General features: G+C 46.6%; 1 protein-coding gene across 4 annotated transcripts in view; it reads left to right on the forward strand.

Annotated features, from left to right (window-relative positions):
• Positions 1-499: 499 nt before the first annotated feature.
• The window catches only part of PTPRE (protein tyrosine phosphatase receptor type E), a 131,086-nt gene continuing 110,997 nt past the window's right edge, over positions 500-20,588 (forward strand). For 2 of the 4 annotated variants that reach the window (XM_077350105.1, XM_077350104.1), the window contains exon 1: positions 500-968. In XM_077350105.1, coding sequence (XP_077206220.1) covers positions 856-968 — 113 coding nt within the window. In that variant the 5' untranslated portion in view covers positions 500-855. The remainder of the gene's footprint in view (positions 969-20,588) is intronic. The other 2 variants (XM_077350106.1, XM_077350107.1) reach the window with 2 other exon arrangements.

Here is a 20,588-nt window from a genome sequence, read left to right on the forward strand (position 1 = left end):
AGCGGGCCTAGATGTAATCAAGCCTGAACTCTCCCTAGAAGCTAAAATTACTAAACAGAGGCATTCACATTTTGGCCACATTACGCGTCACTGGAAAAGGCAATAATGGTAGGAAGAGTTGAAGGTAGCAGAAAAGGAAGATCTAACAAGAGATGGATTGACTCCATGAAGAAGTCAGTTTGCAAGACCAGAGGGTCGACATAAGTTTGGAAGCACATATACTTACAGAACACATTTATTCCAGTAAGCTTGAAAACCATTCTGTACAGTGCAGCCCTATTACCTGTGCAGAAAGTCCCTCTTGAATAATTCAGTTCTGCATAGTTTGCGGAAAGCAGAGAAAACGGCAGCCTTCCTGACCTCCTTGGGTCGGGCATTCCATTTTGAGCGGAGGCGGAAGACTGAGAAGAAAGTAATTTAAATCACTCACCCCCACTCTCTCTGAAAGATAAACAGGACAAGAAGCAGGACAGAGTACTTTCCCTCTTAAGCAGGGAATTTAAGCACTGCTATCCTGCTCGTGAAGCAGCAACCTTTCAGAAAGAACCAGGGAAAAGAAAACTTGTAGGAGAAAATACCAGTGGCGAGAGCTCCTTCGCACGCGCGGGGGCGGGGCGGGATGCGAAGGGCCGAAGGCGGCCACTTTCCCGTCCTCTCCCTGGTCGGAGCAGGTGGGGTACCTGCAGCTGCCATTTCCCTGCCGGGCAGCAGGTGGCTCCCGCGCTTGAGCCGGCGCCGCCTCTGCTCGACTGGTGCCGCACACACACACGGGGGAGGCGACAGGCAGCCGAGGAAATTTCCTGCTTGGCTGCGAGCGAGCGAGCGAGGTCCTTTGCAGCCGCGGCACTAGGGCGAATGCCAGGGCGTCCCCGGCTTGCTACCGCCGCCTCAGTTCGTAAGCGGCCGGGCAAGGAGGGCATGAGGAGCCTGCGCGCCTTGAGAAGCCGAGCTGGGCGAGTCCCCCGGAGGTAAGCCACGCGAGCGAACCGCAGGGCACGGGGCCAGCCGGGCGCAAGGATGCGGTTGCTACCGCCGCCGCCGCCGCTTTAGTTTCTCTTGGCTGCCCGGCGCAGACCCGGCTGCTAATTTCAGAGAGGCGGACAGGCGTCTCCCTTGGGGGGGGGGGGGAGTCTCTGCTTCGTTGCCCCCTGGGGGGGGGATCTTCTGTTAGGGAAAGCGGGGCCTGAGCAGAGTCTTAGGGGGAGAAGAGGTTGGCGCTGTTGCCCCACTGTTGCCTCCGCTTGCCTGGGCTAGCGGCCAGGAAGGGGGGGGGGAGGCGGAAATGGCACTTCCTTTTTGCAAAGAGGACAGAGGCAAGCCAAGCAATTCCCGTGCAGGTGGCAATTGGGGCTGTGGGGAGGGGGAGAGGAAGTCATGTGTTGGCATTGAGTAATATTGTACGGCTAATCTCAGTTGCATGGGTAGCGATCGGGAATCAGATATGTGGCTTTTTTGGGGGGGGGGGTCTTTTGGTACGTTTGTGCTTGATGCCTTCAGGTCAAAAGAAACGTCTTTAATACAGTCGCATCCCTGTGCTTTCCAGCGATGAGATTTGTAGCGATGAGATCTGGACTTAAAAACAATTTGCATTCCTTTTACACTGAAAAGAAATCCTTGGTTTTAACCACAGTCAGGAACTCTTGGTAATTCCTAGCCTTCATCTAGCAGAGCGGTCCAGATACTTCACATACATTCTTTCTGTAATCAATACAGTGGTCTTGTAAGGTATGTGTTGTCCCCACAGCACAGAAGGGAGAGGAAGCAGGAAGACTAAGGCCACCTAGTGAGATTTGAACCAGTGACTTCTGACTTAATGTTTACACTCATTATTCCTGTTGACATGCTCAGGTGTGTGTGTTGAAAGTGGAGGAGTGGTGCAGAATCATGCCTGGTGTTCCTGCCTTCAGTATGTGTGTTCAGTTGGGTATCAGCATAGCCATCTACAGAAAGAACTGCACTCATAAACAGTGGAAATCCTAAACAGAGTTACACCCTTTTAAGGCGACTGACTTCCAAGGATTTAGAAGGGTGCAACTCTGCATAGGGCTGATCTAGTAGCCCCTGAACAGTTGGGGTATTTGTGTCTTTCAGAAAGATTCTATGCACATATAAGTCTGACCACAGTTCTTTTCACACATTCACTGTGCATATGTTCCATCTATGGCCACTGCACATGTGTAGACTATGTATGCCTAGTGTGCCATTCTTGCAACCATACAGACCCCCATTCAGTAGGTAAATGCGATGTGGACCGCGTATTTTTCATGCTGCTGGTCCCTAATTACAAAACAGAAATGAGTGTTCACTGTAAGATATTCATACTGGCCAATATGTACTATACGAATGTACAAGCATACTGAATGTGTGGAATTTAGGAATGGGGGCATTCAACACATTGTTCCCTCCCACAACATAATACTGAACAGCCTAGATGTGTGTTAGTCATTATACTACACCAGCTTTAAGTTTACGATCTAAAAAGACTGGTTGTTGTTGTTGTTGTTGTTATGTGCGAAGTCGTGTCCGACCCATCGCGACCCCATGGACAATGATCCTCCAGGCCTTCCTGTCCTCTACCATTCCCCGGAGTCCATTTAAGTTTGCACCTACTGCTTCAGTGACTCCATCCATCCACCTCATTCTCTGTCGTCCCCTTCTTCTTTTGCCCTCGATCTCTCCCAGCATTAGGCTCTTCTCCAGGGAGTCCTTCCTTCTCATGAGGTGGCCAAAATATTTGAGTTTCATCTTCAGGATCTGGCCTTCTAAAGAGCAGTCAGGGCTGATCTCCTCTAGGACTGACTGGTTTGTTCGCCTTGCAGTCCAAGGGACTCGCAAGAGTCTTCTCCAGCACCAGAGTTCAAAAGCCTCAATTCTTTGACGCTCGGCCTTCCTTATGGTCCAACTTTCGCAGCCATACATTGCAACTGGGAAGACCAAAGCCTTGACTAAACGCACTTTTGTTGGCAGGGTGATGTCTCTGCTTTTTAGGATGCTGTCTAGATTTGCCATAGCTTTCCTCCCCAGGAGCAAGCGTCTTTTAATTTCTTTGCTGCAGTCCCCATCTGCAGTGATCTTGGAGCCCAGGAAAATAAAATCTGTCACTATCTCCATTTCTTCCCCTTCTATTTGCCAGGAATTGAGAGGGCCGGATGCCATGATCTTTGTTTTCTTGATGTTGAGTTTCAAGCCAACTTTGGCACTCTCCTCCTTCACCCGCATCAACAGGCTCTTTAGTTCCTCTTCACTTTCTGCCATTAGAGTGGTATCATCTGCATATCTGAGGTTGTTGATATTTCTCCCTGCAATCTTGATCCCAATTTGTGACTCCTCTAATCCCGCATTTCTCATGATGTGCTCTGCATACAAGTTAAATAGGCAAGGCGACAGTATACAGCCTTGCCGAACTCCTTTCTCAATTTTGAACCAGTCAGTGATTCCATGTTCAGTTCTCACTGTTGCTTCTTGACCTGCATATAAATTTCTCAAGAGACAAATAAGATGCTCTGGTATTCCCATCTCTTTAAGAACTTGCCACAATTTGTTGTGCTCCACACAATCAAAGGCTTTAACATAGTCAATGAAGCAGAAGTAGACGTTCTTCTGGTACTCCCTAGCTTTCTCCATGATCCAGCGTATGTTGGCAATTTGATCTCTAGTTCCTCTGCCTCTTCGAAATCCTGCCTGTACTTCTGGAAGTTCTCGGTCCACATATTGCTGGAGCCTAGCTTGTAGGATTTTGAGCATAACTTTGCTAGCATGAGAAATTAGTGCGATGGTGCGGTAGTTTGAACATTCTTTGGCATTGCCCTTCTTTGGGATTGGAATGTAAACTGACCTTTTCCAATCCTGTGGCCATTGTTGAGTTTTCCAAATTTGCTGGCATATTGAGTGTAGCACTTTTACTGCATCGTCCTTTAAGATTTTGAATAGTTCAACTGGAATGCTGTCACTACCACTAGCTTTATTGTTGCTCAGACTTCCTAAGGCCCATTTGACTTCACATTCCAGGATGTCTGGCTCCAGGTCAGTAACTACCCCATTGTGGTCATCAGGGATGTTAAGCTCGCTCTTGTATAGTTCTTCTGTATAATTTTGCCACCTTTGTTTGATCTCTTCTGCTTCTGTGAGGTTCCTACCATTTTGGTCCCTTATCATACCCATCTTTGCATGAAACGTTCTCTTCATATCTCCAATTTTCTTGAAAAGATCTCTGGTCCTCCCCATTCTATTGTTTTCTTCTATTTGTTTGCACTGTTCATTTAAGAAGGCATTCTTATCTCTTCTAGCTTTTCTCTGGAATTCTGCATTCAATTGGGTGTATCTTTCTCTTTCTCCCTTGCCTTTCACTTCCCTTCTCTCCTTAGCTATTTGTAAAGCTTCCTCAGACAGCCATTTTGATTTCTTGCATTTCTTTTTCTTTGGGATGGTTTTAGTTGCTACCTCTTGTACAATGTTGCGAACCTCCGTCCATAGTTCTTCAGGCACTCTGTCTATCAGATCTAATTCCTTAAATCTATTTGTCACCTCCACTGTGTATTCGTCAGGGATATGATTTAGTTCATACCTGAGTGGCCTAGTGCTTTTCCCTACTTTCTTCAATTTAAGCCTAAATTTTGCAACAAGAAGCTCATGATCTGAACCACAATCAGCTCCTGGTCTTGTTTTTATTGACTGGATAGAACTTTTCCATCTTTGGCTGCAGAGCACATAGTCAATCTGATTTCTGTGTTGACCGTCTGGTGATGTCCATGTGTAGAGTCGTCTCTTGGGTTGCTGGAAAAGAGTGTTTGCTATGACCATTGTATTCTCTTGAGAAAATTCTACCAGCCTGTGCCCTGCTTCATTTTGTACTCCAAGGCCAAACTTGCCTGTTATCCCGGTTATCTTTTGGCTTCCTACTTTAGCATTCCAATCCCCCATGATGATAAGCACATCATTTTTGGGCGTTGCTTCTAGAAGGTGTTGTAGGGCTTCATAGAACTGATCAACTTCATCCTCTTCAGCAGCAGTGGTTGGGGCGTAGACCTGGATCACTGTGATGTTGAATGGTTTGCCTTGGATTCGAACTGAGATCATTCTGTCATTTTGGGGATTGTATCCCAAGACTGCTTTTCCTACTCTCTTATTGATTATGAATGCTACTCCATTTCTTCTGCGAGATTCTTGTCCACAGTAGTATACCTGATGGTCATCTGAATTAAATTCACCCATTCCTGTCCATTTTAGTTCACTGATTCCTAAAATGTCGATGTTCAGTCTTCTCATTTCTTGTTTAACCACGTCCAGCTTGCCTTGATTCATGGATCTGACGTTCCAGGTTCCTATGGAATAAAAATCTTTACAGCATCGGACTGTCTTTTCGCCACCAGTTACTTCCACAACTGAGCGTCCTTTCGGCTTTGGCCCAGCCGCTTCATTCATTCTGGCGCTACTCGTACTAGCCGTCTGCTCATCCCCAGTAGCATATTGGACACCTTCCGACCTGAGGGGCTCATCTTCCAGCGTCATATCGTTATGCCTATTGGAACTGTCCATAGAGTTTTCATGGCAAAGATACTGGAGTGGTTTGCCATTGCCTTCTCCAGTGGATCACCTTTTGTCAGAGCTCTCAGCTATGACCTGTCCGTCTTGGGTGGCCCTGCACGGCATAGCTCATAGCTTCACTGAACTACGCAAGCCCCCTTGCCACAACAAGGCAGCGATCCTTGAAGGGGGAAAAAGACTGGAATGAATGTTATCTCCAATATTATATCTTTAAAAAAATCTACCTAATATGCATATCATGGTTTGCTGAAGGACTTCCTAAATACTGGTAATGTGATAAGAATAAAACAGTATCACAACTTTTCTATCAGATATTGGTCATGATACCATCTTTTGCACTCAGGATCCAGGGGGTGCATTTAGAAAACTAACTGATCAAAGAGATATTTGTAGAAACGCATTTTAGGGCATTATTTCCAGCAGCAAGATTTTAATTTAAACTGATTAACATAGTCACACATCTTTTACATAGCAAGAGGTTCTGTTATGCAAATTATATGGAGTTTGGCTTGTGGCAGTGACGGCGTCTGCTCCAAACAAGTGCTTAATACGCTTTCCCCTCATTTCTTGTTTAATTCATTTTGAGTCAGAAGGTGTTAAAATCTTCGCATTGTGCAGTAGAATAACAAATAACAATATGCTGTTGGCTGGTTTGAGAAACCTAAGGTGTAGGCGAGAGATGGCTGCTTAGTATTGCATAGTGCTGCTAAATCTCTAGTCATCCAAAGAGAAAATTGATTAAATCATTTTGTCGTGGTTCGGTCCTTGGTGGCTTGGGAACGGGACCGAACCCCGCCATCAGAGGCGCCCGCGATCACGGAGGTAGGGCATGGTGATCATAGGCAAGCCGGCAGCTGGCCGCCCCACCCGATCGTTGAAGTGGCAATGGCCGCTAAAGAACCTCAATGTCCCCCTCCACCTTTTGACAAGGGCCCGGAGATGGCCCTTTGTTCCAGGAAAATGGGCCATCAGGAACCCCGGAAAACCTCGCATATGTGCATGAGTCATGATTGTATCAGCATGTTCCCTCCGCAAGTACTGGGTGGGGCAATACAGCCTAAGGAGGTGAGTTTTGTATAAAAGGGAGCTTCCACCTGGAGTTCGGTGGAAGCTCTTACTCCACACCAGCGGACTCCACGTTGCTGAAATAAAGCTTGTTCCTGTTGTATCGTTCACCAGGCCTGGCGTGATGTTTTCTTCAAAAGGGGCACCCTGTTTTTTCAGTTAGCAAGCGGGTTCCCGACATCGTAAGAGCTTCCCGCTCGCTGAAAACGGCTGCGAGGTCTCGGTACTCTGGCGGGACCTCGGGCTCTGGTTTCTCCTGCTGCGCCGCCGCCGCTCCCCTGGGACGCGCCGCCGTCCTCTTGTGGCTGGAATTCTCGTGGGGGACCCGATGCCGTGCACCCACCGTCAAGTCGAACTTCAGGGTCCCCGCCCGCCAGTCCACCACGGGGTTGTGTTCCTTCAGCCAATCCAGGCCCAACACCGCCCGATATCCCGCTACGGGGACCTGGATCAGCCACCGCAGCTCTTGGTGGTCTCCTATGTGGATGGCGATAGGACCCACCTCCTCCCCGAAAGGTCCCCCCTGAATCGGGCTGCCGTCCATCTGGACGAAAACCAGGGGAACCTTCCGAATGCGCTTCGGTAGCCCCAAAGCCCGGGCTATCTGGGGGTGGACCATGCTGTGGTCGCATCCAGAGTCCAAAAGAGCCTCCCCCACCCAACTTAGTCCGTTCTCCGGGTTCCGGAGCTCTAAAATTACCACGTTCGGAGGTCGCGCCTCATGCTGCAGGGGTTTTCCCTCGCACCGCGGGACCTGCTGCCCGGCGCCGTCTACAGCAGGTCCTGGCCGTTTCCCGTCGCCTGGGCGCTTCCCGGTTCGTTGCGGAGGTCCTCCGCCCGGCGTGCCTGCTGGGGGCGTGTCGCACCTCCCCCCTGGGAGAGCCCGCGGTCCTCCCCCCCTTGCCGTTGGCACGCTGCTGCGAAATGTCCTGACCCCCCGCATTTCAGGCACAGACCTTCCCGGCGTCTCCTTTCCCGCTCGGGGTTCGGGGGTCGTTTGGGGCGAGAGTTGTCGGGGCCCGGTCTCGGCGCCTCGGCTGACCCGCCTTTGGCCTCCCGGGGGGGTGCGGCGGCCCAACCCAGGCTGGCTTCCAGCTTGGCGACCACAAAACACCACCCCTCCAGTGTAGACAGATCTTCTTCCGTCCCCTTGATCACGGCCCATTCCCGGTCCCCCAAAGCGAAGTCCTTCCATTCCACGAGGTACTGCAACTTCCCCCTGTGGAGTCTAGAGTCCAGGATATCCGCCACCTCGTGGTGCTCCCCCCCCGGCAGGACCTCGGGCGCTGGCGGGGAAAACACGGGGTGCCAAACGTCACCGTCCGGAGTTTTTTTTAGAAGGCTCACGTGAAAGACGGGATGGATGTGCCGGAGGTTCTTGGGGAGCTTGAGCTTGACCGAAACTTCGTTGATCGGGGCCAAGACCTCGAAAGGCCCCAAAAACCGAGGGCCTAGCTTCTTGCTGGGCAAATTCAACCGTAGGTTCCGGGTGGAAAGGTAAACTCGATCCCCCGGTCGGATCTCCTCAGCTGGTCGTCTCTTCCGGTCGGCGTCCTCTTTCTGCGCTGCCTTGACTTTGTGGAGCTGCTCCTGCAGCGACTTCCAGCAGCTCCCGGCACGCTTCCCCCACTCGCGAAGGTCGGCCCATTCCCTGAGCTTCGGGTTAAGGCCCTCCCGGAAGTACTCGATTTGGGTCTCCTCGTTCCAGGAGAACACCTTGCCTGCTTCCCTCCGGAAAATGTCTATATAGTCCATAACCCCCCTAGTACCCTGTCGAAGTCCCTTGATCCGACTCTTTGCCTTGTCCTCAGCCTGGGGGTCCTGGAATCGTCGGCGGAGCGCGACCACGAAGTCCTGCAGGTCCCGAGTTGCCGGGTCGCCGCGCTCGGCCAACCCTAGGTACCACTGACCCGCCTTGCCCTGGAGACACGAGGCCACCCCCCAGACCAAGTCCTCGGAGTCCTCATACCGGTCTCCATACCTCCGGGCATGCGTCAGCGCGTGGAGGAGGAACTGCGGGAGGTCGTCCGGCGTCCCGTCGAAACGCGCCTTAAGCTCTGGGGGGGAACGTTTTGGAGAGTAGTCCGACCCCCTCCGGATCCGGGATTCTCGGCGTCCGCCGTCTCGTCCTGCTCCGCTCCACCGGCTACCAACTTGCCCAACGACGCCGTGCCGCTCCCTGCCTTGCACGTTGCTCCTGCGTTGGTCCGGCTCTCGCCGCCCCGTCGGCTCCCCCGCTCCCCCGAGATCCTCTGCTATCTCGCCTCTCCGCTGGCCGTCTCGCCTACTCGGGACTGAAAACTGCTCCGGGTCGGGGTCCGGGGCCCGCTCACCAGTACCGGGCTCATCCTCGTCGCTGGAGACGTCCTCACTCGACGCGATCCCCTCCGCCGTTGTATTACCAGTCCCGGCGGGCCCGGCCCGAGCTTGCTCACGGGCTTCAGCTGCCTGCAAGCGCCTGGCCAAGTCCGCCATGGCCCGCCGCAGGTCCTCTAGGGATTCCTCAGGTCCTACCGGGCGAAGCGCCTGCCTCAGCTGGGTGTCCCAGGTTGGGGCCAACCCCCCAGACCTCGGCGCGCTCCCCGCCGTGCTTGGGAAACCCATGGCCCGGCGCCTTCCCTTGGCCGCCGCTGCCGAGGGTCTCGGGGTCCCGGACAGCTGCTCCTGGCCCCCCGATTTTCGGAGGAAATCTCCCGGGGACATTAAACTCATGTTCCCGGGGTTCGTGGGGGTCGAGACCACCCCGTTGCTTGAAAACGCCATCTCTGGATCCGTCCCGATAAGCGCTCGGATGCGATGCCGACCCTGGAGTTCGGGGGAAGCTCTTACGATGTCGGGAACCCGCTTGCTAACTGAAAAAACAGGGTGCCCCTTTTGAAGAAAACGTCACGCCAGGCCTGGTGAACGATACAACAGGAACAAGCTTTATTTCAGCAACGTGGAGTCCGCTGGTGTGGAGTAAGAGCTTCCACCGAACTCCAGGTGGAAGCTCCCTTTTATACAAAACCCACCTCCTTAGGCTGTATTGCCCCACCCAGTACTTGCGGAGGGAACATGCTGATACAATCATGACTCATGCACATATGCGAGGTTTTCCGGGGTTCCTGATGGCCCATTTTCCTGGAACAAAGGGCCATCTCCGGGCCCTTGTCAAAAGGTGGAGGGGGACATTGAGGTTCTTTAGCGGCCATTGCCACTTCAACGATCGGGTGGGGCGCCCAGCTGCCGGCTTGCCTATGATCACCATGCCCTACCTCCGTGATCGCGGGCGCCTCTGATGGCGGGGTTCGGTCCCGTTCCCAAGCCACCAAGGACCGAACCACGACACATTTACAGTAGTTCAGTGCAGGCTTTTTCAACATTTTGACTGTGGAGTAACCCCTGAAATTTTGTATAGGCTTCAAGGTAACCCTGAAGTGATGTCAAGTGGCCATGCCTCCTTATCACACTACGGGGGTGGGGAGGGGGCGGCGACATGTCACTCTCCTCTGTCTCCCTCCAATGCACCCAGGATTAAAATAAACCAAGAACAACCCCCCACCCAACCCCAAAAGAACTCACCCAGCTGGCGAGCAGCAGTCTGCTCTTTCTGATGCTAGGATCAAAATGCTACACTGCAGTGGTAGGCAGGAGCTAGGTCCCAAGCCCTGAAGCAGCCCCAGTGGCCTGCTCTGCTGGGCCGAGCCTGAGGCCAAAGTAGACCCCCATTCCAACAACCCACCCAGAGTAAACAAAACAAAACTTGAAACAACTCCAAGCGGACTCATTGCGCTGGTCTTCAATGACCACAACACAGGAGTCTCGGCCAGCAAACTTTTTCACCCTTTCAAATCCCCCCCCCCAACCCACATAACATGTTCAGCACTCTGGAATAACCTTGAGTTCATGCATAAACCTAGCTGGGAAATGCTGGTTAAGTTGCTTCGGTGGGTCATTCCTCCTTCAATGGTTTAATATATAGCATATAATATAGCATGCATGACCCTTATATTTCCTACCTCCTTAGTCTTTAAAGTAGTTCTCTAATCTTGGTTATATGTTTGTTTTAAAATATTTATAACTTGCTCTTTCCCCAATTAGTGGGATTCAAAGCGACTTACATCATTGTAACCAGGTTACGAGATCGCAGAAACATTACAAATAAAGTAATAAAACTGAGACCACCTGGTACATTTGATGTCAAAGGTGGTGGTTGGATCTGTGGCTTCTACATCGATATTCAGTGCTTTCCTTAAGTTCCATGTAATTGAGGATTTCTAAGGCAGAGCTTCTTATTCTGTGTTTATTACAGAGAGCTTTATTAAGAATGACATCTCCATGTTGTCATCTCCTACAATGTGTAATAAAACTGATCCTGTGTCCTCTTTCTTGGCTCCCCCCCACATTACTTTTATACCATCTTCAGCTGTTGGAGGGTGTTAAGAGGGTGAGGGGCGGGGGACTGGCTTTTAAGTCTTTTATTATTGTGCTGTTATGGTTTTATAATCGTAAGCCACCCTAAGCCTGCTAAAGGGAGGGGTGGCATAGAAAAACAAACAAACAATGTTAACTTGTTCTAGCAGCAGCTAGTTATGTGGAACATAAACAGAAATAAGTGATGACATCAATACTAACTACTCATTGGATTGGGGAATCCTTTGTATGGGGGGATGTTCTTTTTGATAGCAGCAATATATTCTTTGTAGTGGCTTTAGATTCATTGCTTCACACAGAGCGTCTCCTAGTGCAACTAGTAATTTTAATATTATAATAATTTGTGAGCTTGTAATGTGGAAACCTGATCAGTGAATAGTTTTCTTTTGATATTCTTACATTGCAGATTGCAGAAGAAAGTTAAGGCCATTGGGCTGGCTGGTGAATACAAAGATTGCTCAGTTTTGGAATTGCTGTGCTTTCTGGTGTTTAAACAGCTTTAACTCTATACTTAATGGTTTTTCCTGTTGAAAGTATATAGCATTTAGGGGCATCAAAGTGAAAAATTAATTTAATTAAAGTGTTACAATACTCCTGCTGGGTTGATACAGTTCATGTGTAATTATTTGTTTTTATGGTCCAAGAGTGTTGGCAAATTACTTTTTGTATGCATGCAGCTGGATTATGGAAGGGCAAAATCTAGTGGACCAAATAGATTTACACAGGTTTGTATAATTCTTTTTTTAAAAATCGTAGTTTTCAACGAACCATTACCATTCTGTGTAATTTGGGAGTGAAAAGGCAAGGGTTCTATTGCAGAACAAGGGGATTTATGGAAGAGGCTGTCTTTTTTTGGCAGCACTAGTTTGCAGGCTTTGAAGAAGGAATGATGGAGATTACGTGCCAAGAGAAGTTAGTTTGAGAACATTTTGGTAGGAGGACAACAGTTATAATCTCAGTCAGGAAATCTGGGGATCTCATAATACTGTTTCTGCAGTCCAAGTTTATGTATTCTTAGTCAGAAATGTACCATGTTATGTTCATTGGACCACACTTCCTCCTGGTATGCTTAAGCCTGCCGCTAGCCCATAAATTCTATTTAATGTGATAGTGGCCCAGTAGTACCTCAGTTTGAATCAACCATCATAAAGAACTCATATCTGTTTGTCTGTTGCCAGAGATTGGCTGTCTAAAAAATGCCAGTGAGACAGACTTTACCTTCAGGGTTTTTGTATAGTTGTTTCTCCCGATGGGTTCTTTTGTTTGTTTTTGAACATAAACTGGCTGTGGGTGGCTGCGCTGAAGAAATAATAGAGAAAGGGCCTGATTATGCTTGTCTGCTCAAAATCTCAACTTCTCTGTATCTCTTCTCTCCTGGGGAGAAAAAGAATCTGGGCTGGAGATTCTGAGGAAACATAGAACAGGAGTCCAGGCTCACCTAAGACTCACCTAAGAGTTCAGGCTCACCATTATCTCAGCATATGATTGGGTGAGCCAGAACGCGTTTCATCACATGTATGAACTGTGTTACTCCATTAGGTTGAAGCACTTGTACTCAGAAGTTAGACAAGTGAAAGGTGTTGGTGAGGAAGAGAGGCCAATTTAAAATGGTATCCAATCAAAAATGTAATCTATCAGGCCACTCCCAACTATTAATAGACAGGCAAAAAAGATTAACATAAATAGGTCAAGTGCTGGGTGAACCACAGTATGTAAAAGCAATTTTAAAAGTATAGGGTTATTACTGAACCAAGTGATATCTTTAAGGAGTGAGATGATATTAATAACTATAGCTAGTGTGAAATTGCATGGCTTTATTAAGCCCTGGCTGAGAGAAAACATTACACTTCATGTTGAATTTAGGAATTCCCATGGAATTCTTCCTTTGAAGTTATTGGGAGAAAGTGATTGTCACTTGATCAGCACCATAAGGGTTTCCTTGATTCTTTGTAAAGCGTTCTGTGGCTATATTGCATTAAGAGAGTTCTCTTTAATATCTCTTTAGAGCTCTGTTAAGAGTTTACATTCAGGATATTGGGTACTGTGACTTTCCATAGTTCTGCTTGAAGTTTGTGGTAGGATTCCTGATTGCTGCACAATGATAGTGTTACTTATAATACAAGCAGTGTAGATCTCCTTTGGAAATATAATAATAATAATAATAATAATAATAATAATAATAATAATAATAATAATAAACCAAGAACAACCTGGGAGAAAATGTGTAGAGGAAAATCCACTTGAAATGACAATTTCCTGAATCTGTAGGAGGAATACCTCCAGTTTTGGGAGAATAATAAACATTATTTCCGAGTTTTATTTACTGGAGATGTAAATTCTGGTAAAAATCCAATAACAGCATTCTGTGATTTGAGCATGTGTTAGGAGGAGGATCATTTGGTTCCCTGAAAGTTTAAAATCTTTCTTTTTTAAAAATTGCCATTCTTAGCTGCAGAAAACAAACTGATTACTTTTTAAACAGGCAGTGGTTAGAATTTGGAACCATATGTAAGATAAAAGCTCCAGATGGATAGCTTTGTTAATCTGTAGCAGGAAAATAAAACAGGGATCCATTGTCCAATAAAACAGGGATCTACTTTAGAGACTCACTGAATGCATTCCAGCACAAAGTTTCAGAACTCACCTCATTCGACATGTGAAATTAAGTGAGTTCTAACTTGTGAACACACTTGAAGTTGTCTTATACTGAATCAGAGCATTGATCCATCATGGTTAGTATAGTCTACTCAGACTGGCAACAACTCACCAAGGTGTCAGACAGAGGTAATTCATATCCCCTTTCAAATGCAGATGCCAGGGATTGAATATGGGACCTCTGAATGCCAAGCAGATGTTCTACTGCTAAACCATAGCCCCTCTCTGAAAGCTCATCCTGAAATAAATTTCTGCTAGCTTGTAAAATGAGACTGAATTCCTGTTTTTCTTTAAGAAGAAGTACTTTAGAGTCTTCCAAAATGAACAATACTAAATCTGTAGGAAGATTTCAGGTGTCCTGTATCTCTTCCAGGCCTCCCTCTCCTGCAACTTTCCTTAATTATCAAAGGGTTCTGTTCCTGATTTTGTAAATGCCTTGTAGCCCCTAGCTGACTCTATTGCTTCTGCCATCAGCCACTTTGTCTGTTTCCAGACAGTAATCTGTCTCCAAATGCAAGTATATTTGTGGGCAATTTAGTTTATTTGGAGAATTTGCATAGTTGTAAGCATTTTCCAGTGTTTCGGAAGTTGGACACCTAAATCTACATTGACAGGGGCTTTCATTTAGACATGTACGAAAGGTGTGTGTTTTGCCTATAGAAGTATCACCGAGTATAATGTAATTCTTCCTCCTATGATTATTTCGCCCCTTAACATGTGGGTTGCTGGTGACCAGTGCTCTAATTCAGTGCTGATCAAGTGCAAAATATTTATGGATGTGCCATTATGTTTATTACACTGCAATTCCAGCCCTGCCTTTATATTTAAAAATAAATACTCAAGGTGGTTTACAATATTAAAATATAAGCTGCGCTAAATAGGAGCTAAAAATGTAGTTGACTGGGAAAAATGTTGGAGGTTTATCTCTAGTCTCTAGGAAATATTAGGTTCTGCTTCCATTGCATACCAAGGACCTTTGACAGAAGCCGATCCTGATGGTGACTAATGGGATTGTCAATACTGAAACTAGAATATGCTGCTGCTGCTTTCTCAAGCCAAAACAGAATAGCAAGTATGGGAGTACCAGCCCTTGAACTGAGGCTTGGCTTTGTTCCCTCCAGGGCCCTTGTGTGGGAGACCAGCCCTGTGAGGGGTAATCATTTACAGCTGGCTTATGTGCACAAGTTGTGATTTAGCAAGGATAATTCTACTATGTACCTTCGTAGATAGTTTCCCCACTCCTCCCCTCTCCCCCCCTGGGAGGCAGGAAAAAAAAGAAAAGGTGGACTGCCATTCATAGTTACTGTGCAGAGCTCAGTATGGGTCAAAAATTATACAGGCTTATTCTTAGGCTGGTATCCTAGAGCAGAAGGGTGACATTTCAACTAATGAAAGGCCCACCGTATTTTATCCTCATTAGGTTCAGTACTGGTGATGGATGATCTTTTCTGCGAACTGGTGTTCTAGTGACACGTTTAATATTGCTCTTTTAAAGTCAAGGCTTTGTGGTCTATTGATCTGAATTATAATGACTCAAGTTAAAAGCATTGTGGGATATGGTGCTTGGCTCATGTTTGTTTTGTGGTATGCTAGTTTGCACTGCTTTGGATTTGAATGCTTGTGTATGCTCACTTGTTTCTCGATTATTCAGATGATGCCTATTTCAAATTTTGCAGGCTGGTGTGGAACTTAGTAAGGGTGAGTAGTAACATTCTTCCTGTTTGTGGAGAAAGTATCCTGCAGACACTACTCCACATGAGGCTGGATACATCTGATATTGTCACTGATGACAGGCTGTTCTGCCCCTGAGAAGGAAAACAGCCACTCAGCTGTTTCACGCTTGAGCCTATGGGAGGGCAGCTCTGCTTGGTAGCATGGCAGATTGGTTTAACTCTACCTCTGGGACAGAAGACCTAGTTGTGAGGCCTGTCTCTGGTGATAGTCAGGCCACATACCATTTAAACTGACTCTTGAGAAAAGGCAGCCCCTCCCTCCAATATGGTGGTTAGGCAATGAAAGCCTGTTTATAACTGCAAATATCACCAAATAATCTCTACTAAAACAAAGCATAAAAGAACCAACTCTTCTTCTAAATAAGAAGAGTTTGTTGTCTTGTTGAACCTCCTGCTTCAGTGATCTTTGTGCTCTTCATGCTCAGTAGAAAGCTTACCTCACAGCAGCAACCAAAGCCTTTATACTTGCTACCATTAAAACGTCTTGTAACTCAGGGGAAGATTCACATCTCAAAACCAGCCTGGTTCCCCAAAATCATAAGAGGCTATATGGATCCCAAAGTATTAGCACCATCAGGTAGCTTATATAAACATTACTATACTTTGGCAGTTCCTTTGTTTGTTCTAGGCCATCGCTTTAGCTAACATAGGCATGCACAGTGCCGGGGATGTGGGGTGGGGGAGCTGGTTGCCTTTATTGCGGGGAGGGGGGCTCTGAAAATCCTGACTATCTTGGCTTAAAACCAGATAGATGGAGCATAAGTACTCGTGGATAAAAATACTGTGTGCATTGGCAGACTTTTACTAGCAGGACAGGTGTAGCTGATGGTTTAGTACAGTATCAGGAACAAAATTCACTGCAAATCAACAAGAGGGATGGGAAAGCAGATACTGTGCCTATTAACTGAGCATTGTCTGCAGCTGGATGAGATAGAGAATGTTTCATAAAGAAGTATCCGTTAAGAAATAAATACGGAAACTTTAAAAAAATCTATTGTACTTTAGTATTTAACAGTCATATGTCTTGTCAATTCACTACCCACATGGGCTACATAATGGCACGGTTTGCTTATGGATGCTTATGCTGACTGTACAATATGGCCCGTGGATAATACGGCTATTGCATAGGCCTGTATGTTGTTGGACTAGTACACAAAAGGCCTTTTGAAGAGCAATTGTAGCTAAATGTGAAGGATTTCTTTTTGTGGTGAGCAAGGCATTGTTCCTAGGTCACAGTTCTACTGTTGACTTTGAAAATCTTTTCTTCAGCCTGGACAGAAATTGTCTACCCTTTAGTCTGAAGCCTCATAAATGGAAGTTACAATTTAAAAGCACTGTTTTATATTCTGTGTGTAACTTGATCTTCAACTTGGTGTGGTTAAGAATGGTGATTTCTAATCTGAGTTTGATTCCCTGTTCCTCCACATGTAGCCAGCTGGATAACCTTGGGCTAGTCACAGTCCTGATAGTGCTGTTCTCACAGATCAGACTTGTCAAAGCCCTCTCAGCCCCATCTACCTCACAGGATGTCTGTTGTGGGAAGAGGAAGGGAAGGCAATTGTAAGATGCTTTGAGACTCCTTTAGGTAGTGAAAGGTAGAGTATAAAAACCAACTCCTCCTCCTCCTCTTCCTTCTAATAGCAATCTTATTTATATAGGGATATTTTTATTGTGCGTGTTGACTTCTTGATTAAGCTGCTTTTGCTGCAGCAGAATTCAGTGCTAGAGTGTGAAATGATTTTGCCTACTTGTAATAAGAATGTATTTATCTCATTTTTAAAAAGAAGAGATGATTCTTATATGCTATTTTTCTCTTCCCTTAACTCTGCCCACAACAGGCATCCTGTGAGGGAGGGGAGGCTGAGAGAGTCCTGATATTACTGCTCGGTCAGAAGAGCTTTATCAGTGCTGTGGCAGGCCCGGGGTCACCCAGCTGGCTGCATGTGCAGGGAGCAGGGAATCAAACCCGGCTCTCTCTCCAGGTTAGAAGTCCACACTCCTAACTGCAACACAAAGTTGGCTCTCTGTTTTAAAAAACAATGCTGTCCTCATATGTTATATGAAGGACATGCTGTGTATGTTTGCTATAAAATCTAATTGCTGCAAAATATGTTCTGCAGAGAAAAAATATGAAACAACTTTGAAACATATGGTAGCTTTTGTTCCTGGTAAAATAGCAAAAAAATGTTACAAATTTTAATACAAATAAAAACTGAAATATAACCTTGATTATGGTATTAAACATAATGGGTTGCATTTTACCGATCAACTATGTAAAAGAGTTTACTTTGTTTATTTTGTTTGCAGCATTGAAATACTGAAATGCATATAAAATAAGTATGGGCTCTCCCCAATTTTGAAGAAAATATAACTTTAGAAGGGGGGGGGGTAATTCCTCCAAACCAAGGGACCTAGCCAAGCCACGTTCATTCCCCCCCCCCCCCCCACATGTGGGAGACATTGGAGTAGGAAGGGAAGTAGATGATTGAGCCAGATAAGAAAGGGGCTGCCACCTTCCCACATACACACTGCTGCTTCCTGCAGAGTGCTGGGGAGGACCGATCATTTGTCAGGCAGCAGGGGAAAGGGGGCGGGCAAACTGGCAGGGAAAGTAGGCCAGAAAAGACTTCCCCACTGGTAAATTTAATGATTGGGTGAGGAGCAGAACTTTGAACTACTGCTTCTGCATCAGTCAGGCCCATTGAGGCAGTAGAGCTCATGACAGTGAACAGGTGGGCAGGCAGAGTGGTGGGGAAGATTGGGAGAGTGAGCTAATAGTGCAGCAGCAAGATTCCCTGTCATAATTCTGAACTGCACAGCATAATATTTGATTGATAGGTCTACAAAATTATTTATTTATTAGAAGATTTTTAGACCACCCCTCCTCACAAGCAGACTCAAAGCTAGGAAAAGAAAGGGAATTCCTCTGTAAATATGTCCAGGGATTAAAACTAGCCAAATAATAATGCTGGCAGGTAATTTTTCTTCATAAAATAATAAAAATGCCTGTAGGTTTAAGAAAATGCCCACTAAGAACTCGGTGGCTGTTTGGTAGGCTGCTAGGCATCCATAACAAAATTTCTTAGCTTTCTAGGCCTTGTTGATGTGAAAATGCATCTTCTGGTGTGCTCTAAGAAGTGGGAATGACTACAGATGTGGTGTGAGTTTGTCCTGACCCCAACCCCCCACGACAGAGCAGATGTAGCCTGGAGCCCACACTCCTGGCAGTAGGGCCGGGCACAGAAAACAGGTGGCAGCGGAGCAAGCGGGACTCAGCACTGGGCCTGGCCAGTCACCACAGCACCCATTGCTCCTACACCACACTCCTGGCAGTGGGACTGGGCACGGAAGATGTGTGGTGTAGGCAACTGTGACAGCAGGGCTCCGAGCAGGGCCCAGAACCGGGCCTGGCCAGCTACTGCCATGCCCACTCTTTCTGCCCCTGTGGAAGGCTGTGCCTGAGGCTGAGGGCCCCAGTCTCCTTCTCCTTGGCTTCATGCCAGGATGAAGGAGGCAGCCACGGGGGCAGGGGGGCCACTTGTGCAACGACCATCAGTGAGGGCTGCCAGTAAGAATCAGATTGTTACAGATTATGTGTTTTCATGTAATCTGCAGCGATCGGGTTATTGCAATTTTTTTTTGTAAATTGGAAGCCAAAACAAATGTGGAAAAAGTCTTGTCTCCCTTCCCCTGTCATGTCTTGATGGAAGAGAATTCGCTGAGGACAGATTTGGCAGCAAGTACCAGACTCATTATCGACATAGCTGGGACTGGGAAGCTGAAGAGGAGCTAAAGGTAGTTTTGCTTGTGGGTAGGAAGGAGAGAGAGAAACAGGAAAAAGGGAGAGATGGGGGACCTGCCAGAGATGGGAAAGGAGAAGCAATGTGGAAGGGGCTGTTGCATGCAGCCTGCTTGTAAAGTTTGTTTCCTAACTGCAAGAGTTCTCAATGGCAACATTGTACTTTGTGGCATCTCTTTGCTTCAATGAGAAGCTAATGGTCAGGGCATTTTATACACAAAACCAATAGCCAGAAATATGGTAGATTATAATATATCTCACAATTCTGGAAAAAATATTATTTCTGACAACCAGAGTGCTGATAACTAAACATGGGTTACTATAAAGTGAAGATTACATTTTTGCCACCATAATAGGGTGTTTGGCTTCAGTCCCCTGTCATTGCTTGAAAGGATGGTGGCGGTGAAAAGGGGGCTGGTATGCAGCCCTTTTCAAAGAGTGAAAAGTGATCCAATTTGAGACGAGTTAACACATTTAAAAACTTGTATTAGGTATTCCAGTGCATAGACTCATGTCTCAGCAGAGATTATTCCAATAGCATTTTTCTTAAGGTTGTCTCATCCAGGTGGCAGAGAGTAATTCTATCTGCTGCCAAGCTAGTATAATGCAAAAAGGGAGGCAAGGTGGGGTTGCAACAAAGAAATACTCCCACTTTAGTAATTAACCCAGAGGCAAAGACTATACAGCCAGTCCCATTCAGATTGGAAGGAAATCAATGTTCTCCTACAAGTTCCGGTGTTCCCTCTTAAAGAGAAAGGGAGGAAAAAAATTTAACATTCCAATGTAATTTTAATAAGCAGCACTAAACATTGTAAATTCCTAACTGTGGACAGCACAGTGGGGTACATGCCATGATGTCATGGCAGTATTTCCAGGAGTGATGAATTTTGTGGGGCTCTAGGATTCCTCTGAAATGATATGACTTTTACAAAGAGTTTGGAGAAAATTCTGACAACCAGAGTGTCAAGTGTCCTGTATTGCAGCAATGTCATATTGGGTCAAGCAGGTGTTTACACAATTTACACAGGGTGGTTTACACAGAAGTATCTTCTTGTTGTCAGTCTCTACCTCTCCCAGTATCCCTACACCATGGTGTAATAGGTGGCAATGGCCAGGTTTGTATACACAGGAAATGCCCTGCATAATCAGTACCATTGATTCTCTCCCAGTCTAACTCACATAATTATTGTGGAGGGCCCCATGCTGTGACTCCCTCTCCTAGACTGGTAAATATATACTCTTATTTTACATTACCTGTATGACGTTTCTTCCCTTGTATTTTCTAAGGATTCTTGTATGTTTGCGTCTATGTGTTTTCTCTGAACGTATACCAATAGTTCCCCAAATAAATTTCCTTGATTGAATGTTAACGCTGTTTT

Source organism: Paroedura picta, chromosome 8 (assembly GCF_049243985.1).
Source record: "Paroedura picta isolate Pp20150507F chromosome 8, Ppicta_v3.0, whole genome shotgun sequence".
NCBI classification, from domain to species: Eukaryota; Metazoa; Chordata; class Lepidosauria; order Squamata; family Gekkonidae; genus Paroedura; species Paroedura picta.